The 23,646-nt window shown below is 46.5% G+C and overlaps 1 protein-coding gene across 1 annotated transcript in view; it reads left to right on the top strand.

Annotated features, from left to right (window-relative positions):
* LOC137377452 (gamma-aminobutyric acid receptor subunit alpha-3-like) overlaps positions 1–23,646 on the top strand; it is a 653,874-nt gene that overhangs the window by 614,390 nt on the left and 15,838 nt on the right. Inside the window, exon 7 of the mRNA XM_068047031.1 lies at positions 16,764–16,916. Coding sequence (XP_067903132.1) covers positions 16,764–16,916 — 153 coding nt within the window. The remainder of the gene's footprint in view (positions 1–16,763; positions 16,917–23,646) is intronic.

Below are 23,646 nucleotides of genomic sequence, written 5' to 3'. Positions count from 1 at the left end.
GGGTAATGAGCCTGACACAGGTTGTCACAGTGTAAATCCATCACACGTAATGGGTCTGACACTGGGTGTCACAGTGTAAATCCGTCAAGGGTAATGGGACTGTCACTGGTTGTCACAGTGTAAATCCATCACACGTAAGGGGCCTCTCACTGGGTGTCACAGTGTAAATACATCAGGGGTAATGGGCCTGTCACTGGGTATCACAGAGTAAATCCATCACATGTAATGGGTCAGTCACTGGGTGTCACAGTGTTAATCCATTACAGGTAATGGGCCTGTCAATGGGTGTCACAGTGTAAATCCATCACGGGTAATGGGTCTGTCACTGGGTGTCACAGTGTAAATACATCAAGGTTAATGGGTCTGTCACTGGGTGCCACAGTGTCATTCCATCACCGGTAATGAGCCTGTCACTGGGTGTCACAGTGTTAATCCATTACAGGTATTGGGCCGGTCAATGGGTGGCACAGTGTAAATCCATCACAGGAAATGGGCATGTCACTGGGCGTCACTGTGTGAATCCATCACAGGTAATGGGCCTGTCACTGGGTGTCACAGTGTAAATCCATTAAGGGTAATGGGCCTGTCACTGGGTATCACATTGTAAATCCATTACAGGTAATCTGTCTGTCACTGGTTGTCACAGTGTAAATCCATTAAGGGTAATGGGCCTGTCACTGGGTGTCACATTGTAAATCCATTACGTGTAATTGGCCTGTCACTGGGTGTCACATTGTAAATCCATCACGGGTATTGGGTCTGTTACTGGTTGTCACAGTGTAAATACATTACGGGTAATGGGCCTGTCACTGGGTTTCACAGAGTAAATCCATCGCAGTGAATGGGTCTATCACCGGTTGTCACAGTGTAAATCCATCACAAGTAATGGACATGTCACTGGGTGTCACAGTGTAAATCCATCACGGGTAATGGGCCTGTCACTGGGTGTCACAGTGTAAATCCATCACAGGTAATGTGCCTGTCACTGGGTGGCACAGTGTAAATCCAACACAGGTAATGGGCCTGTCACTGGGTGTCACAGTGTAAATCCATCACAGGTAATGGGCCTGTCACTGTATGTCACAGTGCAAATCCATTACAGGTATTGGGCCTGTCGCTGGGTGTCACAGTGTAAATTCATCACAGGTTATGGGCCGGTCAATGGGTGGCACAGTGTAAATCCATCACAGGAAATGGGCGTGTCACTGGGCGTCACTGTGTGAATCCATCACAGGTAATGGGCCTACCACAGTTTGTAACAGTGTAAATCCATTACAGGTATTGGGCCTGTCACTGGGTGTCACAGTGTAAATCCATGACCGGTAATGGGTCTGTCACTGGGTGTCACAGTGTAAATCCATTACAGGTAATCTGTCTGTCACTGGTTGTCACAGTGTAAATCCATTACATGTAATGGGCCTGTCACTGTGTGTCACAGTGTAATTCCATCACAGGTAATCTGTCTGTCACTGGTTGTGACAGTGTAAATCCATCACATGTAATGGGCCTGTCACTGGGTGTCACAGTGTAATTCCATAAGAGGTAATGGGTGTGTCACTGGTTGTCATAGTGGAAATCCATCACAGGTAATGGGCCTTTCACTGGGTGACACAGTGTAAATCCAGCTCAGGTAATGGGCCTGTCAATGGTTGACACAGTGTGAATCCATTAAGGGTAATGGGCCTGTCACTGGTTGTCACAGTGTAAATCCATTACATGTAATGGGCCTGTCACTGTGTGTCACAGTGTAAATCCATCACGGGAAATGGACCTGTCACTGGGTGTCACAGTGCAAATCCATCACAGGTAATGGTTCTGTCACTGGTTGTCACAGGGAAATCCATCACACGTAATGAGCCTGTCACTGGTTGTCACTGTGTAAATCCATTACGGGTAATGGGCCTGTCACTGGGTTTCACAGTGTAAATCCATTACAGGTAATCTGTCTGTCACTGGTTGTCACAGTGTAAATCCATTACATGTAATGGGCCTGTCACTGTGTGTCACAGTGTAATTCCATCACAGGTAATCTGTCTGTCACTGGTTGTGACAGTGTAAATCCATCACATGTAATGGGCCTGTCACTGGGTGTCACAGTGTAATTCCATAAGAGGTAATGGGTGTGTCACTGGTTGTCATAGTGGAAATCCATCACAGGTAATGGGCCTTTCACTGGGTGACACAGTGTAAATCCAGCTCAGGTAATGGGCCTGTCAATGGTTGACACAGTGTGAATCCATTAAGGGTAATGGGCCTGTCACTGGTTGTCACAGTGTAAATCCATTACATGTAATGGGCCTGTCACTGTGTGTCACAGTGTAATTCCATCACAGGTAATCTGTCTGTCACTGGGTGTCACAGTGTAATTCCATAAGAGGTAATGGGTGTGTCACTGGTTGTCATAGTGGAAATCCATCACAGGTAATGGGCCTTTCACTGGGTGACACAGTGTAAATCCAGCTCACGTAATGGGCCTGTCAATGGTTGACACAGTGTGAATCCATTCAGGGTAATGGGGCTGTCACTGGGTGTCACAGTAGAAATCCATCACAGGTAATGGGGCTGTCACTGGGTGTCGCAGTGTAAATCCATCACGGGAAATGGACCTGTCACTGGGTGTCACAGTGCAAATCCATCACAGGTAATGGTTCTGTCACTAGTTGTCACAGTGTAAATCCATCTACTGAGCTCGTTGTTAATGATGGCGGTCTTCCGAGAATCGTTGATTTGTGTAAGGTCTTCCGACAGGCCAGGACACATAGTTCTGACGTTCCAGCTTGCAAAGCGAAGGGCTGGTACCTTCTTTCCTTTTTTCATGTTGCACCCACACTTTTTGGGATTTTCTTCTCCCTGCTGCTTTCACATGCGTTCAAATCCTCTGAAGAAGGAATTTTCCTCCACACAAGATCAGGGGGCAGGTTGTTCAACCTTGCCCGTCTAAGAGCGAAGTCCAAAGTACGGAAAGTCCTCATCAGAGAACTCCTCTTTGCTGACGATGCTGCTTTAACATCTCACACTGAAGAATGCCTGCAGAGTCTCATCGACAGGTTTGCGTCTGCCTGCAATGAATTTGGCCTAACCATCAGCCTCAAGAAAACGAACATCATGGGGCAGGATGTCAGAAATGCTCCATCCATCAATATTGGCGACCACGCTCTGGAAGTGGTTCAAGAGTTCACCTACCTAGGCTCAACTATCACCAGTAACCTGTCTCTAGATGCAGAAATCAACAAGCGCATGGGTAAGGCTTCCACTGCTATGTCCAGACTGGCCAAGAGAGTGTGGGAAAATGGCGCACTGACACGGAACACAAAAGTCCGAGTGTATCAGGCCTGTGTCCTCAGTACCTTGCTCTACGGCAGCGAGGCCTGGACAACGTATGCCAGCCAAGAGCGACGTCTCAATTCATTCCATCTTCGCTGCCTTCGGAGAATACTTGGCATCAGGTGGCAGGACTATATCTCCAACACAGAAGTCCTTGAAGCGGCCAACACCCCCAGCTTATACACACTACTGAGTCAGCGGCGCTTGAGATGGCTTGGCCATGTGAGCCGCATGGAAGATGGCAGGATCCCCAAAGACACATTGTACAGCGAGCTCGCCACTGGTATCAGACCCACCGGCCGTCCATGTCTCCGTTATAAAGACGTCTGCAAACGCGACATGAAATCGTGTGACATTGATCACAAGTCGTGGGAGTCAGTTGCCAGCATTCGCCAGAGCTGGCGGGCAGCCATAAAGACAGGGCTAAATTGTGGCGAGTCGAAGAGACTTAGTAGTTGGCAGGAAAAAAGACAGAGGCGCAAGGGGAGAGCCTACTGTGCAACAGCCCCAACAAACAAATTTCTCTGCAGCACCTGTGGAAGAGCCTGTCACTCCAGAATTGGCCTTTATAGCCACTCCAGGCGCTGCTTCACAAACCACTGACCACCTCCAGGCGCGTATCCACTGTCTCTCGAGATAAGGAGGCCCAAAAGAAGAAATCCATCACACGGAATGAGCCTGTCACTGGTTGTCACTGTGTAAATCCATTACGGGTAATGGGCCTGTCACTGGGTTTCACAGTGTAAATCCATTACAGGTAATCTGTCTGTCACTGGTTGTCACAGTGTAAATCCATTACATGTAATGGGCCTGTCACTGTGTGTCACAGTGTAATTCCATCACAGGTAATCTGTCTGTCACTGGGTGACACAGTGTAAATCCATCTCAGGTAATGGGCCTGTCACTGGTTGACACAGTGTGAATCCATTAAGGGTAATGGGCCTGTCACTGGGTGTCACAGTAGAAATCCATCACAGGTAATCGGCCTGTCACTGGTTGTCACAGTGTAAATCCATTAAGGGTAATGGGCCTGTCACTGGGTGTCACAGTGTAAATCCATCAGGTGTAATGAGCCAGTCACTGGGTGTCACAGTGTAATTACATCACGGGAAATGGGCCTGTCACTGGTTGTCACAGTGTAATTCCATCACAGGTAATGGGTCTGTCACTGGTTGTCACCGTGTAAACCCATTAAGGGTAATGGGCCTGTCACTGGATGTCACAGAGTAAATCAATCGCAGTTAATGAGTCTGTCACTGGTTGTCACAGTGTAAATCCATCACAGGTAATGGACCTGTCAGTGGGTGTCACAGTGTAAGTCCATCACATGTAATGGACCTGTCACTTGGTGTCACAGTGTAAATCCATCACAGGTAATGGGTCTGTCACTGGTTGTCACAGTGTCAATCCATTACAGCTAATGGGTCTGTCACTGGTTGTCACAGTGTAAATAAATTACAGGTAATAGGCCTTTCACTGTGTGTCACAGTGTAAATTCAACACACGTAATGGGTCTGTCACTGGTTGTCACAGGATAAATCCATCACAGGTAATGTGGCTGTCACTGGGTGTCACAGTGTAAATCCATCACAGGTAATGGGTCTGTCACTGTTTGTCACAGTGTTAATCCATCACAGGTAATGGAGCAGTCACTGGTTGTCACAGTGTAAATCCATCAAGGGTAATGGGTCTGTCACTGGTTCTCACAGTTTCAATCCAACACACGTAATGGGCCTGTCACTGGTTGTCACCGTGTAAATTCAACACTGGTAATGTGTCTGTCGCTGGTTGTCACAGTGTAAATCCATCACTGGTAATGGGTCAAACACTGGTTGTCACAGTGTCAATCCATTACAGTTAATGGGTCTGTCACTGGTTGTCACAGTGTAAATAAATTACAGGTAATAGGCCTTTCACTGTGTGTCACAGTGTAAATTCATCACACGTTATGGGTCTGTCACTGGGTGTCACAGTGTAAATCCATCACAGGTAATGGGTCTGTCACTGTTTGTCACAGTGTTAATCCATCAAAGGTAATGGGGCAGTCACTGGGTGTCACAGTGTAAATCCATCAAAGGTAATTGGGCTGTCACTGGATGTCACAGTGTATATCCATCACGGGTAATGGGTCTGTCGCTGGTTGTCACAGTGTAAATCCTTCACAGGTAATGGGTCTGTCACTGGTTATCACAGTGTAAATCCATCACAGGTAATGGGTCAAACACTGTTTGTCACAGTGTAAATCCATCACAGTTAATGGGGCTGTCACTGGGTGTCACAGTGTAAATCCATTATTGGGAATGGGCCTGTCACTGGGTGTCACAGTGTAAATCCTCTTCGGGTAATGGCCCTGTCACTGGGTGTCACAGTGTAAATCCATTACAGTTAATGGGTCTGTCACAGGGTGTCACAGTGTAAATCCATTTTGGGTAATGGGCCTGTCACTGGGTGTCACAGTCTAAATCCATTACAGTTAATGGGTCTGTCACAGGGTGTCACGCTGTAAATCCATTATGGGTAATGGGCCTGTCACTGGGTGTCACAATGTAAATCCATCACAGGTAATTGGCCTGTCACTGGTTGTCACAGTGTAAATCCATCATGGGGAATGGGCCTGTCACTCGATGACACTGTGTTAATCCATCACGGGTAATGTGTCTGTCACTGGGTGCCACAGTGTAAATACATTACAGGTAATGGGTCTGTCACTGGGTGTCACAGTGTAAATCCATCACGGGTAATGAGCCTGACACAGGTTGTCACAGTGTAAATCCATCACACGTAATGGGTCTGACACTGGGTGTCACAGTGTAAATCCGTCAAGGGTAATGGGACTGTCACTGGGAGTCACAGTGTAAATCCATCACACGTAATGGGTCTGTCACTGGTTGTCACAGTGTAAATCCATCACACGTAAGGGGCCTCTCACTGGGTGTCACAGTGTAAATACATCAGGGGTAATGGGCCTGTCACTGGGTATCACAGAGTAAATCCATCACATGTAATGGGTCAGTCACTGGGTGTCACAGTGTTAATCCATTACAGGTAATGGGCCTGTCAATGGGTGTCACAGTGTAAATCCATCACGGGTAATGGGTCTGTCACTGGGTGTCACAGTGTAAATACATCAAGGTTAATGGGTCTGTCACTGGGTGCCACAGTGTCATTCCATCACCGGTAATGAGCCTGTCACTGGGTGTCACAGTGTTAATCCATTACAGGTATTGGGCCGGTCAATGGGTGGCACAGTGTAAATCCATCACAGGAAATGGGCGTGTCACTGGGCGTCACTGTGTGAATCCATCACAGGTAATGGGCCTGTCACTGGGTGTCACAGTGTAAATCCATTAAGGGTAATGGGCCTGTCACTGGGTATCACATTGTAAATCCATTACAGGTAATCTGTCTGTCACTGGTTGTCACAGTGTAAATCCATTAAGGGTAATGGGCCTGTCACTGGGTGTCACATTGTAAATCCATTACGTGTAATTGGCCTGTCACTGGGTGTCACATTGTAAATCCATCACGGGTATTGGGTCTGTTACTGGTTGTCACAGTGTAAATACATTACGGGTAATGGGCCTGTCACTGGGTTTCACAGAGTAAATCCATCGCAGTGAATGGGTCTATCACCGGTTGTCACAGTGTAAATCCATCACAAGTAATGGACATGTCACTGGGTGTCACAGTGTAAATCCATCACGGGTAATGGGCCTGTCACTGGGTGTCACAGTGTAAATCCATCACAGGTAATGTGCCTGTCACTGGGTGGCACAGTGTAAATCCAACACAGGTAATGGGCCTGTCACTGGGTGTCACAGTGTAAATCCATCACAGGTAATGGGCCTGTCACTGTATGTCACAGTGCAAATCCATTACAGGTATTGGGCCTGTCGCTGGGTGTCACAGTGTAAATTCATCACAGGTTATGGGCCGGTCAATGGGTGGCACAGTGTAAATCCATCACAGGAAATGGGCGTGTCACTGGGCGTCACTGTGTGAATCCATCACAGGTAATGGGCCTGCCACAGTTTGTAACAGTGTAAATCCATTACAGGTATTGGGCCTGTCACTGGGTGTCACAGTGTAAATCCATGACCGGTAATGGGTCTGTCACTGGGTGTCACAGTGTAAATCCATCACGGGAAATGGACCTGTCACTGGGTGTCACAGTGCAAATCCATCACAGGTAATGGTTCTGTCACTGGTTGTCACAGGGAAATCCATCACACGTAATGAGCCTGTCACTGGTTGTCACTGTGTAAATCCATTACGGGTAATGGGCCTGTCACTGGGTTTCACAGTGTAAATCCATTACAGGTAATCTGTCTGTCACTGGTTGTCACAGTGTAAATCCATTACATGTAATGGGCCTGTCACTGTGTGTCACAGTGTAATTCCATCACAGGTAATCTGTCTGTCACTGGTTGTGACAGTGTAAATCCATCACATGTAATGGGCCTGTCACTGGGTGTCACAGTGTAATTCCATAAGAGGTAATGGGTGTGTCACTGGTTGTCATAGTGGAAATCCATCACAGGTAATGGGCCTTTCACTGGGTGACACAGTGTAAATCCAGCTCAGGTAATGGGCCTGTCAATGGTTGACACAGTGTGAATCCATTAAGGGTAATGGGCCTGTCACTGGTTGTCACAGTGTAAATCCATTACATGTAATGGGCCTGTCACTGTGTGTCACAGTGTAATTCCATCACAGGTAATCTGTCTGTCACTGGGTGTCACAGTGTAATTCCATAAGAGGTAATGGGTGTGTCACTGGTTGTCATAGTGGAAATCCATCACAGGTAATGGGCCTTTCACTGGGTGACACAGTGTAAATCCAGCTCACGTAATGGGCCTGTCAATGGTTGACACAGTGTGAATCCATTCAGGGTAATGGGCCTGTCACTGGGTGTCACAGTAGAAATCCATCACAGGTAATGGGGCTGTCACTGGGTGTCGCAGTGTAAATCCATCACTGGTAATGGGCCTGTCACTGGGTTTCACAGTGTAAATCCATTACAGGTAATCTGTCTGTCACTGGTTGTCACAGTGTAAATCCATTACATGTAATGGGCCTGTCACTGTGTGTCACAGTGTAATTCCATCACAGGTAATCTGTCTGTCACTGGTTGTGACAGTGTAAATCCATCACATGTAATGGGCCTGTCACTGGGTGTCACAGTGTAATTCCATAAGAGGTAATGGGTGTGTCACTGGTTGTCATAGTGGAAATCCATCACAGGTAATGGGCCTTTCACTGGGTGACACAGTAGAAATCCATCACAGGTAATGGGGCTGTCACTGGGTGTCGCAGTGTAAATCCATCACTGGTAATGGGGCTGTCAATGGTTGTCACAGTGTAAATCCATCACGGGAAATGGACCTGTCACTGGGTGTCACAGTGCAAATCCATCACAGGTAATGGTTCTGTCACTAGTTGTCACAGTGTAAATCCATCACACGGAATGAGCCTGTCACTGGTTGTCACTGTGTAAATCCATTACGGGTAATGGGCCTGTCACTGGGTTTCACAGTGTAAATCCATTACAGGTAATCTGTCTGTCACTGTGTGTCACAGTGTAATTCCATCACAGGTAATCTGTCTGTCACTGGGTGTCACAGTGTAATTCCATAAGAGGTAATGGGTGTGTCACTGGTTGTCATAGTGGAAATCCATCACAGGTAATGGGCCTTTCACTGGGTGACACAGTGTAAATCCAGCTCACGTAATGGGCCTGTCAATGGTTGACACAGTGTGAATCCATTCAGGGTAATGGGCCTGTCACTGGGTGTCACAGTAGAAATCCATCACAGGTAATGGGGCTGTCACTGGGTGTCGCAGTGTAAATCCATCACTGGTAATGGGGCTGTCAATGGTTGTCACAGTGTAAATCCATCACGGGAAATGGACCTGTCACTGGGTGTCACAGTGCAAATCCATCACAGGTAATGGTTCTGTCACTAGTTGTCACAGTGTAAATCCATCACACGGAATGAGCCTGTCACTGGTTGTCACTGTGTAAATCCATTACGGGTAATGGGCCTGTCACTGGGTTTCACAGTGTAAATCCATTACAGGTAATCTGTCTGTCACTGGTTGTCACAGTGTAAATCCATTACATGTAATGGGCCTGTCACTGTGTGTCACAGTGTAATTCCATCACAGGTAATCTGTCTGTCACTGGGTGACACAGTGTAAATCCATCTCAGGTAATGGGCCTGTCACTGGTTGACACAGTGTGAATCCATTAAGGGTAATGGGCCTGTCACTGGGTGTCACAGTAGAAATCCATCACAGGTAATCGGCCTGTCACTGGTTGTCACAGTGTAAATCCATTAAGGGTAATGGGCCTGTCACTGGGTGTCACAGTGTAAATCCATCAGGTGTAATGAGCCAGTCACTGGGTGTCACAGTGTAATTACATCACGGGAAATGGGCCTGTCACTGGTTGTCACAGTGTAATTCCATCACAGGTAATGGGTCTGTCACTGGTTGTCACCGTGTAAACCCATTAAGGGTAATGGGCCTGTCACTGGATGTCACAGAGTAAATCAATCGCAGTTAATGAGTCTGTCACTGGTTGTCACAGTGTAAATCCATCACAGGTAATGGACCTGTCAGTGGGTGTCACAGTGTAAGTCCATCACATGTAATGGACCTGTCACTTGGTGTCACAGTGTAAATCCATCACAGGTAATGGGTCTGTCACTGGTTGTCACAGTGTCAATCCATTACAGCTAATGGGTCTGTCACTGGTTGTCACAGTGTAAATAAATTACAGGTAATAGGCCTTTCACTGTGTGTCACAGTGTAAATTCAACACACGTAATGGGTCTGTCACTGGTTGTCACAGGATAAATCCATCACAGGTAATGTGGCTGTCACTGGGTGTCACAGTGTAAATCCATCACAGGTAATGGGTCTGTCACTGGTTGTCACAGTGTTAATCCATCACAGGTAATGGAGCAGTCACTGGTTGTCACAGTGTAAATCCATCAAGGGTAATGGGTCTGTCACTGGTTCTCACAGTTTCAATCCATCACACGTAATGGGCCTGTCACTGGTTGTCACCGTGTAAATTCAACACTGGTAATGTGTCTGTTGCTGGTTGTCACAGTGTAAATCCATCACTGGTAATGGGTCAAACACTGGTTGTCACAGTGTCAATCCATTACAGTTAATGGGTCTGTCACTGGTTGTCACAGTGTAAATAAATTACAGGTAATAGGCCTTTCACTGTGTGTCACAGTGTAAATTCATCACACGTTATGGGTCTGTCACTGGGTGTCACAGTGTAAATCCATCACAGGTAATGGGTCTGTCACTGTTTGTCACAGTGTTAATCCATCAAAGGTAATGGGGCAGTCACTGGGTGTCACAGTGTAAATCCATCAAAGGTAATTGGGCTGTCACTGGATGTCACAGTGTATATCCATCACGGGTAATGGGTCTGTCGCTGGTTGTCACAGTGTAAATCCTTCACAGGTAATGGGTCTGTCACTGGTTATCACAGTGTAAATCCATCACAGGTAATGGGTCAAACACTGTTTGTCACAGTGTAAATCCATCACAGTTAATGGGGCTGTCACTGGGTGTCACAGTGTAAATCCATTATTGGGAATGGGCCTGTCACTGGGTGTCACAGTGTAAATCCTCTTCGGGTAATGGCCCTGTCACTGGGTGTCACAGTGTAAATCCATTACAGTTAATGGGTCTGTCACAGGGTGTCACAGTGTAAATCCATTTTGGGTAATGGGCCTGTCACTGGGTGTCACAGTCTAAATCCATTACAGTTAATGGGTCTGTCACAGGGTGTCACGCTGTAAATCCATTATGGGTAATGGGCCTGTCACTGGGTGTCACAATGTAAATCCATCACAGGTAATTGGCCTGTCACTGGTTGTCACAGTGTAAATCCATCATGGGGAATGGGCCTGTCACTCGATGACACTGTGTTAATCCATCACGGGTAATGTGTCTGTCACTGGGTGCCACAGTGTAAATACATTACAGGTAATGGGTCTGTCACTGGGTGTCACAGTGTAAATCCATCACGGGTAATGAGCCTGACACAGGTTGTCACAGTGTAAATCCATCACACGTAATGGGTCTGACACTGGGTGTCACAGTGTAAATCCGTCAAGGGTAATGGGACTGTCACTGGGAGTCACAGTGTAAATCCATCACACGTAATGGGTCTGTCACTGGTTGTCACAGTGTAAATCCATCACACGTAAGGGGCCTCTCACTGGGTGTCACAGTGTAAATACATCAGGGGTAATGGGCCTGTCACTGGGTATCACAGAGTAAATCCATCACATGTAATGGGTCAGTCACTGGGTGTCACAGTGTTAATCCATTACAGGTAATGGGCCTGTCAATGGGTGTCACAGTGTAAATCCATCACGGGTAATGGGTCTGTCACTGGGTGTCACAGTGTAAATACATCAAGGTTAATGGGTCTGTCACTGGGTGCCACAGTGTCATTCCATCACCGGTAATGAGCCTGTCACTGGGTGTCACAGTGTTAATCCATTACAGGTATTGGGCCGGTCAATGGGTGGCACAGTGTAAATCCATCACAGGAAATGGGCGTGTCACTGGGCGTCACTGTGTGAATCCATCACAGGTAATGGGCCTGTCACTGGGTGTCACAGTGTAAATCCATTAAGGGTAATGGGCCTGTCACTGGGTATCACATTGTAAATCCATTACAGGTAATCTGTCTGTCACTGGTTGTCACAGTGTAAATCCATTAAGGGTAATGGGCCTGTCACTGGGTGTCACATTGTAAATCCATTACGTGTAATTGGCCTGTCACTGGGTGTCACATTGTAAATCCATCACGGGTATTGGGTCTGTTACTGGTTGTCACAGTGTAAATACATTACGGGTAATGGGCCTGTCACTGGGTTTCACAGAGTAAATCCATCGCAGTGAATGGGTCTATCACCGGTTGTCACAGTGTAAATCCATCACAAGTAATGGACATGTCACTGGGTGTCACAGTGTAAATCCATCACGGGTAATGGGCCTGTCACTGGGTGTCACAGTGTAAATCCATCACAGGTAATGTGCCTGTCACTGGGTGGCACAGTGTAAATCCAACACAGGTAATGGGCCTGTCACTGGGTGTCACAGTGTAAATCCATCACAGGTAATGGGCCTGTCGCTGGGTGTCACAGTGTAAATTCATCACAGGTTATGGGCCGGTCAATGGGTGGCACAGTGTAAATCCATCACAGGAAATGGGCGTGTCACTGGGCGTCACTGTGTGAATCCATCACAGGTAATGGGCCTGCCACAGTTTGTAACAGTGTAAATCCATTACAGGTATTGGGCCTGTCACTGGGTGTCACAGTGTAAATCCATGACCGGTAATGGGTCTGTCACTGGGTGTCACAGTGTAAATCCATCACGGGAAATGGACCTGTCACTGGGTGTCACAGTGCAAATCCATCACAGGTAATGGTTCTGTCACTGGTTGTCACAGGGAAATCCATCACACGTAATGAGCCTGTCACTGGTTGTCACTGTGTAAATCCATTACGGGTAATGGGCCTGTCACTGGGTTTCACAGTGTAAATCCATTACAGGTAATCTGTCTGTCACTGGTTGTCACAGTGTAAATCCATTACATGTAATGGGCCTGTCACTGTGTGTCACAGTGTAATTCCATCACAGGTAATCTGTCTGTCACTGGTTGTGACAGTGTAAATCCATCACATGTAATGGGCCTGTCACTGGGTGTCACAGTGTAATTCCATAAGAGGTAATGGGTGTGTCACTGGTTGTCATAGTGGAAATCCATCACAGGTAATGGGCCTTTCACTGGGTGACACAGTAGAAATCCATCACAGGTAATGGGGCTGTCACTGGGTGTCGCAGTGTAAATCCATCACTGGTAATGGGGCTGTCAATGGTTGTCACAGTGTAAATCCATCACGGGAAATGGACCTGTCACTGGGTGTCACAGTGCAAATCCATCACAGGTAATGGTTCTGTCACTAGTTGTCACAGTGTAAATCCATCACACGGAATGAGCCTGTCACTGGTTGTCACTGTGTAAATCCATTACGGGTAATGGGCCTGTCACTGGGTTTCACAGTGTAAATCCATTACAGGTAATCTGTCTGTCACTGTGTGTCACAGTGTAATTCCATCACAGGTAATTCTGTCACTGGGTGTCACAGTGTAATTCCATAAGAGGTAATGGGTGTGTCACTGGTTGTCATAGTGGAAATCCATCACAGGTAATGGGCCTTTCACTGGGTGACACAGTGTAAATCCAGCTCACGTAATGGGCCTGTCAATGGTTGACACAGTGTGAATCCATTCAGGGTAATGGGCCTGTCACTGGGTGTCACAGTAGAAATCCATCACAGGTAATGGGGCTGTCACTGGGTGTCGCAGTGTAAATCCATCACTGGTAATGGGGCTGTCAATGGTTGTCACAGTGTAAATCCATCACGGGAAATGGACCTGTCACTGGGTGTCACAGTGCAAATCCATCACAGGTAATGGTTCTGTCACTAGTTGTCACAGTGTAAATCCATCACACGGAATGAGCCTGTCACTGGTTGTCACTGTGTAAATCCATTACGGGTAATGGGCCTGTCACTGGGTTTCACAGTGTAAATCCATTACAGGTAATCTGTCTGTCACTGGTTGTCACAGTGTAAATCCATTACATGTAATGGGCCTGTCACTGTGTGTCACAGTGTAATTCCATCACAGGTAATCTGTCTGTCACTGGGTGACACAGTGTAAATCCATCTCAGGTAATGGGCCTGTCACTGGTTGACACAGTGTGAATCCATTAAGGGTAATGGGCCTGTCACTGGGTGTCACAGTAGAAATCCATCACAGGTAATCGGCCTGTCACTGGTTGTCACAGTGTAAATCCATTAAGGGTAATGGGCCTGTCACTGGGTGTCACAGTGTAAATCCATCAGGTGTAATGAGCCAGTCACTGGGTGTCACAGTGTAATTACATCACGGGAAATGGGCCTGTCACTGGTTGTCACAGTGTAATTCCATCACAGGTAATGGGTCTGTCACTGGTTGTCACCGTGTAAACCCATTAAGGGTAATGGGCCTGTCACTGGATGTCACAGAGTAAATCAATCGCAGTTAATGAGTCTGTCACTGGTTGTCACAGTGTAAATCCATCACAGGTAATGGACCTGTCAGTGGGTGTCACAGTGTAAGTCCATCACATGTAATGGACCTGTCACTTGGTGTCACAGTGTAAATCCATCACAGGTAATGGGTCTGTCACTGGTTGTCACAGTGTCAATCCATTACAGCTAATGGGTCTGTCACTGGTTGTCACAGTGTAAATAAATTACAGGTAATAGGCCTTTCACTGTGTGTCACAGTGTAAATTCAACACACGTAATGGGTCTGTCACTGGTTGTCACAGGATAAATCCATCACAGGTAATGTGGCTGTCACTGGGTGTCACAGTGTAAATCCATCACAGGTAATGGGTCTGTCACTGGTTGTCACAGTGTAAATCCATTAAGGGTAATGGGCCTGTCACTGGGTGTCACAGTGTAAATCCATCAGGTGTAATGAGCCAGTCACTGGGTGTCACAGTGTAATTACATCACGGGAAATGGGCCTGTCACTGGTTGTCACAGTGTAATTCCATCACAGGTAATGGGTCTGTCACTGGTTGTCACCGTGTAAACCCATTAAGGGTAATGGGCCTGTCACTGGATGTCACAGAGTAAATCAATCGCAGTTAATGAGTCTGTCACTGGTTGTCACAGTGTAAATCCATCACAGGTAATGGACCTGTCAGTGGGTGTCACAGTGTAAGTCCATCACATGTAATGGACCTGTCACTTGGTGTCACAGTGTAAATCCATCACAGGTAATGGGTCTGTCACTGGTTGTCACAGTGTCAATCCATTACAGCTAATGGGTCTGTCACTGGTTGTCACAGTGTAAATAAATTACAGGTAATAGGCCTTTCACTGTGTGTCACAGTGTAAATTCAACACACGTAATGGGTCTGTCACTGGTTGTCACAGGATAAATCCATCACAGGTAATGTGGCTGTCACTGGGTGTCACAGTGTAAATCCATCACAGGTAATGGGTCTGTCACTGGTTGTCACAGTGTTAATCCATCACAGGTAATGGAGCAGTCACTGGTTGTCACAGTGTAAATCCATCAAGGGTAATGGGTCTGTCACTGGTTCTCACAGTTTCAATCCATCACACGTAATGGGCCTGTCACTGGTTGTCACCGTGTAAATTCAACACTGGTAATGTGTCTGTCGCTGGTTGTCACAGTGTAAATCCATCACTGGTAATGGGTCAAACACTGGTTGTCACAGTGTCAATCCATTACAGTTAATGGGTCTGTCACTGGTTGTCACAGTGTAAATAAATTACAGGTAATAGGCCTTTCACTGTGTGTCACAGTGTAAATTCATCACACGTTATGGGTCTGTCACTGGGTGTCACAGTGTAAATCCATCACAGGTAATGGGTCTGTCACTGTTTGTCACAGTGTTAATCCATCAAAGGTAATGGGGCAGTCACTGGGTGTCACAGTGTAAATCCATCAAAGGTAATTGGGCTGTCACTGGATGTCACAGTGTATATCCATCACGGGTAATGGGTCTGTCGCTGGTTGTCACAGTGTAAATCCTTCACAGGTAATGGGTCTGTCACTGGTTATCACAGTGTAAATCCATCACAGGTAATGGGTCAAACACTGTTTGTCACAGTGTAAATCCATCACAGTTAATGGGGCTGTCACTGGGTGTCACAGTGTAAATCCATTATTGGGAATGGGCCTGTCACTGGGTGTCACAGTGTAAATCCTCTTCGGGTAATGGCCCTGTCACTGGGTGTCACAGTGTAAATCCATTACAGTTAATGGGTCTGTCACAGGGTGTCACAGTGTAAATCCATTTTGGGTAATGGGCCTGTCACTGGGTGTCACAGTCTAAATCCATTACAGTTAATGGGTCTGTCACAGGGTGTCACGCTGTAAATCCATTATGGGTAATGGGCCTGTCACTGGGTGTCACAATGTAAATCCATCACAGGTAATTGGCCTGTCACTGGTTGTCACAGTGTAAATCCATCATGGGGAATGGGCCTGTCACTCGATGACACTGTGTTAATCCATCACGGGTAATGTGTCTGTCACTGGGTGTCACAGTGTAAATCCATCACGGGTAATGTTTCTGTTACTAGCTGTCACTTTGTAAATCCATCACCGGGAATGGGCCTGTCACTGGTTGTCACATTGTAAATCCATCACCGGGTAATGGGCCTATCACTGGTTGTCAGTGTTACAGTGTATATAATAACCTGTGAGTTGGTACCTTTTGCATGCCCAATACAAATAATTCACCTGTCGGCAGGTGTGTTACAATTTTTGCCTAATTTTTGCCTTGCATGTCCCTTCAGGTGAATACATTGTCATGACGACCCACTTCCATCTAAAGAGGAAGATTGGTTACTTTGTGATCCAGACATACCTGCCCTGCATCATGACTGTGATTCTGTCCCAAGTGTCTTTTTGGCTGAACAGGGAGTCAGTCCCTGCACGCACTGTGTTTGGTGAGTATCTGTCTCCTCCTATCCTTATACTGAGGGCAGTATCCAACCAATGCTGTTAATGCTTTGCAGAAATGCTTTGTGTGTGTATTGGGCCGAACCAACTATTTCAAAACTGATCAGTTGTAGCCAGTTGGGTCGAGGGGAGGACGGACTTGGTTGGAACTCTCCTTGCTATCACCCTCAATCTCAGTTGGGCCTCCTTTGATGTGCAGAGTATTTAAACTGGAGGCAGTAGGGAGGCCAGTCTGACCACCCAACCTCCAACACTCTCACAATCAGGTCTGAGCTATGCTAAGCATCAGATTCTGTTTCAAAGAAGCTTAAAATACTCATCAGTACTCAGAGCCAGGGACCCATACTAACCAATCAGGACACAGCCCACAAGATCGGCACAGGCCAATCAGGGCAGAGACCCAAGGAGCTACACCAGCCAATCAGGATACAGACTGAGGGACCTGCACCAGCTAATTAGGGCACAGACCAACACAGGAAAGTGGGTGTTAGAGGAAGTAAGCTGGGATGTTTACCGGAACACTCTGACACAACAGGAACTATAGAAACCACAAAAGGTAGATCCATTTCACCAAAGAACAATGTATTAGTAACCTATGGATCAGCAGCAAGCCTGTGACTGTCCTGGGCCACCTATACTCAGAGCTGGGGCCACATTAAGAGGTGACCTCCGTTGGCAATGACACAATGGGTGTTCTTTAACTTCCAAGAGTGAGTGGGTTTGGGAGTAGGGAGGTGGCGGGAAGGGTTAAAAGTGCTGAAACTGACAAAGCATCAGAGTGCCAGCTCCAACCCAGCAACTTCTGCATTTAACTGCAACGTGTTAGGCTGCGTGCGAGAGACCCCTCAGGAGAGGGAGAAAGGGGGTTACCAATTTATTTGTTAGTAACCACAATAACTTGCATTTATATAGCACCTTTCACATAATAAAATGCTCCAAGGCCCTTCATAGGAGTGTTATCCACCAAATTTGACATCAAGCTGCATAAGGAAATATTAAATCAGATGACCAAGAGATAGGTTTTAAGGAATGTATTAAAGGAAGAAAGCAAGTTAGAGAGGGACAGAGCTTTAGGGAATTAATAGATAATTAAGAGCTTGTTAACAGGAGTTTTCAACTTTAACTGCATATGCACAGGTTTCTCAGGCTGGTGACAGCACAGTGGCAATTGAGGGGGCTGAGGAAATGACAGACAAAAATTCCAATAAATACTGGGACCTCACACCTGCTTCCTTGCCTAGCTGTGTGAAAGGCTTTGCTCACCATACTTGTTCTGAGAGTTTAAGTTCACAACATTACAGATGATTTCTACTCCTTTGCAGGGACTTTCACAACTTGGGAGAATTCCACTTTGTATCTGTGATATCTCAGGTCAGTAGAGGTACTGCTTATGCTCTTTGAGCTTGGACCTCAGAAAAGGACCACGATGACCAGCAGCAGCAGCAGGAGTAACATCAGTGTTACCAGTGGCAACCTGCTGCTCCCCAGGAGAGCGGGGATGAGCAGAAAGGTGCAACTCGCAGGAGGCAATATCTGCTTGATGGTCAGCATGGACATGATGAGCCGAAGGGCCTGTTTATGTGCTGTATAACTTTATGACTCTATGAACACAGAGTGTACAGGCAGAGGATCAACTTCCTAGACTAACCTGAATACCAGAGCCTCAGGAGATTCAGGCTCTCATGTTATATCATAGAATTATAGAATGGCTACAGCACAGAAAGAGGTCATTTGGCCCATCGAGTCCGAACCATCTCACTGTAAGAATAAGTCCCACACTCCAGCCTTTACCTGTAACACTGAACACTTTTTTCCCTTCTGGCACTTATCCAATTCCCTTTTGAAAGCCACGATTGAATCTGACTCCACCACACTGTCAGGCAGTGTGTTCCAGATCTTAACCATTCACTGTGTAAAACAATGTTTTCACGTGTTGCCTTTTATTTTGCCAATTGCCTTAAATCTGTTTCCCCTGATTATTGACCCTTTCGCCAATGGGAGCAGTTTCTCCCTCTCTACTCTGTTTCGACCCCTCATGATTTTGAATTCCTCTATCATATCTCTCAACCTTCTCTTCTCTAAATAGTTTTTCCAATACATTCTTGCAACTGAAGTTCCTCAACCCTGGAATCATTCTCATAAATCTCTTCTGCACCTCGATAAAGCCTTCTCATCTGTCCTAAAGTGTAGTGCCCAGAATTGGACACAATACTCCAGCTGAGGCCAAACAAGTGTTTTATAAAGGTTTTTCATAACATCCCTACTTTTGGACACTATGCCCCGATTTATAAAGCCCAGTATCCCATATGCCTTTTAACCAATCTTTCAGCCTGCCCTGCCATCTTCAACTGTTCCATAAAAGTTCACCTCCTGACACTTGATCCACTTGACGCACCTCACTCACCAGAACCAGATTCAGCAATGCCTCCTTCCTCATTGGGCCGGAAACATACTGATCAAGAAAATTCTCCTGAACACACTTCAGAAACTCTTGCCCCTCTCTGCCCTTTACACTATTGCTATCCCAGTTTATATTAGGATAATTATAGTCCCCCATAATCACAACTCTATAGTTCTTGCATATCTCTGTAATTTCCTTGCAAAATTGTTCTTCTGTTTCTTTCCCATTAGTTGCTGGTCTATTGAATATACCCAGTAGTGTAATGGCAACCCCAGGACTTCCTCTCTCCCCAACACTGTTATATTCTCTTTAATCAATACTGGCACTCCTCTCCTTTCTTTCCTTCCCTATCTTTGGCTGTGGAAGCTCAATCAATGAGCATGTTTGAGACAGAAATCAATAGACATCTGGATACTAATAACATCAAGGGATGTGGGGATAGCATGGGAAAGTGCCGTTGAGATAGATGATCATCCATGATCTAACTGAATGGTGGAGCAGGCCTGATGGGCTGAATGGCCTACTCCTGCTCCTATGTTCCTTTGTTCCTATGTTTCCTGAACGTCTTGTATCCAGGAATATTTAGTACCCAGTCCTGTGCTTCTTTGAGTCAGGTCTCTGTTATTGTCACAACATGGTAGACATTTACAGTCATGCTTCAATAGTGTCTGTCAAAGTCACCACTGCCCTCAACTTCTTTTCCTCAGGCTCGTTCCAGGGATCAGCCAGTCACATTTGCAGGATTGTGCAGTCAGCTGTCCTCAAATGCCGCACACAGGTGACTGATGCCCTGTTTGCCAGGACAGGCAATCATGTACACTTTGCGACTGATGATGCCAGTCAGACTGAGTGGACTCTCGGGTTTGTGTTTCTGGCTGGCTTCTCATAGGTGCAGAGCAATCAAGGCCCAGATCAGCAGAAGTGTTCATGAACCGCAGGGGCTTTCACTCCAAATCGACAGCTGATCTACAACTAGAAAAAAGATCTTTCTGCAGGTGTGTGCAAGATTCCCAGGCAGCTGTCTTGGTGCTTTCATCCTTCAGCAGCCCGCCCTTCCTGAGCTCTTTGCACCTTGTAACAGAGTTACTGGCTAGATAACCACAGAAAGCACCACTGATGACACCCGTGTGGAGCACAAGCAATGAGGCCCAAGAGCACTCCAATCAAAGCCATATGACAACAAGGTGTCATTGAACAAGTAATTGGTGTGCTGAAAATGTGTCTCGACAGATCTGAAGGTGCTCTTCCATACATTCCAACCAATGCCTCCAGAATAATCTTAGTGTGCTGTGCAATGCACAAGATAGCACGGCAGCAAGGATTGGACCTTCAAGAGAAGCAAGGTGCAGAGCACAATGCCTTTTCAGAGGAAGAGGAGGAGGAGCAAGAGGAACGGGAGGAGGACGAATGCAATGTGGCCATTGCACCAGCAGTGGTGCACATTGCTGCCTGGAATACCCTCATAATGGTGAGATTCAGTTAGGGTGCAGCAGTGTATCCATCTGGCAGCCACTGGCTAAACCCAATTGGCCCCATTCTTCCTCCAACACAAAGTAGTCCTGCAATCAACAAAGCATCCCCTTCTCAGCCACCCATTACTTGTCTTTAAATCCTGTCTTACCATTCATCACAAGTGAAAAGGCCGCTTACCAGGCAGCAGGCACAAATGGGAAAGACGGCAAAGTGGTTTAAACAAATAATATTGATGTGGCTCAAAAATTAAGCAAAAACATGACAATTTAATTGTGTCATGCAGCCATACCCTTGCACAACAACAAATATTTATTCTTCCTTTTTTGATACTTCTAAATGGTAGAATGCCAGTGGCTTCAGCAGAGGTGGAGGCAGGATGCTCAGATGCTCGTGGATGACATCCTCTGGGTTTTGGAGCCCATGAGGGCCCCACCAAAGACTGCTCCACCTGTCATAGAGAGAGTCATACAGCACTGAAACAGGCCCTTCAGCCCACCGAGTCCGTGCTGACCATCAACCACCCATTTATACTAATCCTACATTAATCCCTTATTCCCTACCACATCCCCACAATTCTCCTACCACCGACCTACACTAGGGGCAATTTACAATGGCCAATTTACCTATCAACCTGCAAGTCTTCGGCTGTGGAAGGAAACCAGAACACCGAGCAGAAACCCACAAGGTCACAGGGAGAACTTGCAAAATTTACACAGGCAGTACCCAGAACCAAACCCAGGTCACAGGAGCTGTGAGGCTGCAGTGCTAACCACTGCACCACTATGCCGGGATAGACTCAGCCATTGAGACAAGAGGCAACATGTTGGGTATTGTCTGGGGAGAGGGCAATGGGTGAAGATAGTATGTAGGAAATAGGAGCAGGAGTAGGCCATTCGGCCCCTTAAGCCTTTTCTGCCATTCAACCAGATCATGGCTGATCCTCCATCTCAATACCACTTCCCTGCACTATCCCTATATCCCTTGAAATCTTTAAAATCTAGAACTCTATTGGTCACTGTCTTGAATGACTGAGGCTCTACAGCCCTCTGGAACAGAGAATTCTACAAATTCAGCACCTTCTGAGTGAAGAAATCCCTCTCCATCTCAGTCCTAAATGGCCTACCTCTTATTCTGAGACTGTGTCCCCTGGTTCTAGACACCCCAGCCAGGGGAAACATCCTAATATAAAAGCAAAATACTGCGGATGCTGGAAATCTGAAATAATCTGGTCAGCTATTTTATTTTAATTTTATTTAGAGATACAGCACTGAAACAGGCCCTTCGGCCCACCGATTCTGTGCCGACCAACAACCACCCATTTATACTAACCCTACAGTAATCCCATATTCCCTACCACCTACCGACACTAGGGGCAATTTACAATGGCCATTTTACCTATCACCTGCAAGTCTTGTCCTATCTACACCTTCTCCTTTGTTATCTCTTGCCCCACCCCCGCCTTACTTGCTTATAACCTTTGACATTTCTAATATTTGCCAGTTCCGAAGAAGGGTCACTGACCTGAAACGTTAACTCTGCTTCTCTCTCCACAGATGCTGCCAGACCTGCTGAGAATTTCCAGCATTTCTTGTTTTTATTTTATGTTAGGGGAAACATCCTTCCTGCATCTACCTTGTTGAGCCCAGTAAGAATTTTATATGTTTCAATGAGATCACCTCTCATTCTTCTAAACCAGGGTTGTCCAACTTACGGTCCATGGGCCAGAATCTGGCCCACCAAAAGTTTCCATCTGGCCCGTGGGTGTAACCTGCTCCCAGGGCCGTTCCTCATCCTCACCATGAGAAATTTCCCATTGTCTTCTTCTTACAGAGCAACCTTTTTAAAAACATCACACTGTCAGTTTCACAGGTGTCATCTGCTGATGTTGGGAACAGCCGTTTCCCAACAGACTCGGGGTTTTCCAAAGTCAGAACCCACCCAGAAAACCCCGAGTCTGTTGGGAAACGGCTGTTCCCAATATCAGAAGCTGACACCTCTGAAACTGACAACGCGATTGTTTTAAAACCATCCGCTGAGCGTTCCGCTCCCTGCAACTAAGAGAGAGGGGAGAGACAGAGGGAGAGGGGGTGAACAGAAAGAGGGAGAGGGGGAGAGAGAGGAGGGGCAGAGAGAGAGAGGGGGTAACAGAGAGACAGGGGGACAGAGGGGGGGAGAGAAAGTCAAAGAGTAATTTACTTAAGTACATTTTACTTACAGAAGGAGGCCATTCTGTCCATCGAGCCCATGCTGGTTCTCCATAGAGTTCTGCTTCCACCACCCTTGTGGGCAGCGAGTTCCAAGTCATTACCATCCACTGTGTAAAAAAGTGCTTCCTCATACTCCCCCTGTATATTTTGCACAAAATGTTCAATCTGTGTCCCCTAGTCCTCGAAGGGAGGGGGTGGGGGGGGAGGGGTGGGTAGAGAGAACGAGACACACACACATAGTGTGGGGCGAGGGGGCGAGGAGAGAGATCGAGGTCTCTCCTGACAGATGGAAATCTATCAAGAATACTCTGCATCGCTACATCAAATGTGTGGGCAGAGATTGACTACCTATGCAAGCAAAAACAATGCCAGGGATGTCACTAAATCAGTTTTCAATATAGTGACGAGAAAGTAAGTCAATAAGTTAGTCTTCTCATTTAAGTGTGCAAAAATGCACATTTGTTGTTGTTTTTATTAATAAGATACATTTTTAATGCCTTTATCTTTTGAAATTTGCTCACTGATCCCCCTGGGCTGAGCAAAAATCGTAATGCGTCCCTCCGCCTGAAAATTTGGACAACCCTTTCCTAAACTCTAGAGAATGTAGGCCCAGTCTCCTCAATCTCTCCTGATAGG

This window comes from Heterodontus francisci, chromosome 15 (genome assembly GCF_036365525.1).
Source record: "Heterodontus francisci isolate sHetFra1 chromosome 15, sHetFra1.hap1, whole genome shotgun sequence".
NCBI lineage: Eukaryota > Metazoa > Chordata > Chondrichthyes > Heterodontiformes > Heterodontidae > Heterodontus > Heterodontus francisci.
The sequence above is the reverse complement of the archived record's forward strand: the minus strand, read 5'-3'. Positions and strand labels throughout refer to the sequence as shown.